At 53.8% G+C, this 1,010-nt stretch overlaps 1 protein-coding gene across 1 annotated transcript; it reads left to right on the top strand.

Annotated features, from left to right (window-relative positions):
• Window positions 1-346: 346 nt before the first annotated feature.
• On the top strand, window positions 347-775 carry MGL_4277 (uncharacterized protein; the record flags this gene model as incomplete). The annotated part of the gene is made up of 1 exon (XM_001728532.1): window positions 347-775. The coding sequence occupies one exon, from the start codon at window positions 347-349 to the stop codon at window positions 773-775; it is 429 nt and encodes a 142-aa protein (XP_001728584.1).
• Window positions 776-1,010: the final 235 nt, after the last annotated feature.

Genomic DNA, 1,010 nt, shown 5'->3' with positions numbered 1-1,010 from the left:
GTAAGCAGAGCCCCATAGCTTAGTATCATTGAAAGCAAGAAACGAGGACGCAATGCCAAGATCTGTGTCGACGCCGGAGTTGCGGCGACTGGGGACACGTGCGATAACCCAGGTCTTGGCTAAATCCTATTATAGCGAACCGAGCGGTGATTGGCCATCAAATTGACATGCACCTTCCCCGCATTCACAACGTGCAACGTCGATGCCCAACTGGGCGATGCTAGCTATGATCAGATGCATATACAAGGTGCCAGCGGACCGAACGGGGAGCCATAGCGAGCTGCGAAAAGGTATATAAAGAAGAGCGATGCCTCCTCAGTACCACCACCAACAAAGATCTTCAAAGATGCGCGTTGCCATTGTCCTCTCCCTCGTGGCCATGTTGTTCTCGGTGGTGTCAGCGTCGTCGCTGTGCTTCGGACGCCCAAGCTTCCTTGGCTCGACCTGTGCTGCTGAATGCAGTGTTCGTGGCCACCACGGTGGATCGTACTCCAACGGCCAGTGCTGCTGTGGCGCTTCAACCAAGCGCGGTGAAGAGACGCACACGCAGGAGGAAGACCTCAAGAGTGCCGAGGACTTCTTCGGTGGCAAGTTGCTGATGTCTGACGACGACTCTCTCGAGGTGCACAACGGACCCTCCGTGAGCCGTGTCTCTTGCTCTGCTTGCAACATCGGTGGCTTCAACGGTGGCGGTCTTTGCTGCAAGGCCAGCTGCGCTACGGTTGGCAAGCCAGGTGGTTACTGCAATGGTAACAACGTGTGCGTGTGCAAATAAGCACGCGAAAGACAAAGCAAGTGTGATTACTAAGATAGTTTGTGTGTGATAAACGTATGAATTGTATGTATGGGGACTCGGTTCCACGTGTGATTATAACTTGAACGTGTCGATGGCAGTCTGGCACGGCCGATGACCGGCCTGTTTGCGTGTGCTCAGTGCACGCCTGGGACGGGTGTAAACAAATGCATTCAACTTTTGCACTTGATGGGACCCACTTTTATCACAGGTGCTT

This window comes from Malassezia globosa (assembly GCF_000181695.2).
Source record: "Malassezia globosa CBS 7966 chromosome Unknown mgl_sf_1004.2, whole genome shotgun sequence".
In the NCBI taxonomy this organism is placed as follows: Eukaryota; Fungi; Basidiomycota; class Malasseziomycetes; order Malasseziales; family Malasseziaceae; genus Malassezia; species Malassezia globosa.
Note: the sequence above shows the minus strand (reverse complement) of the source record. Positions and strands in the feature narration are given on the sequence as shown.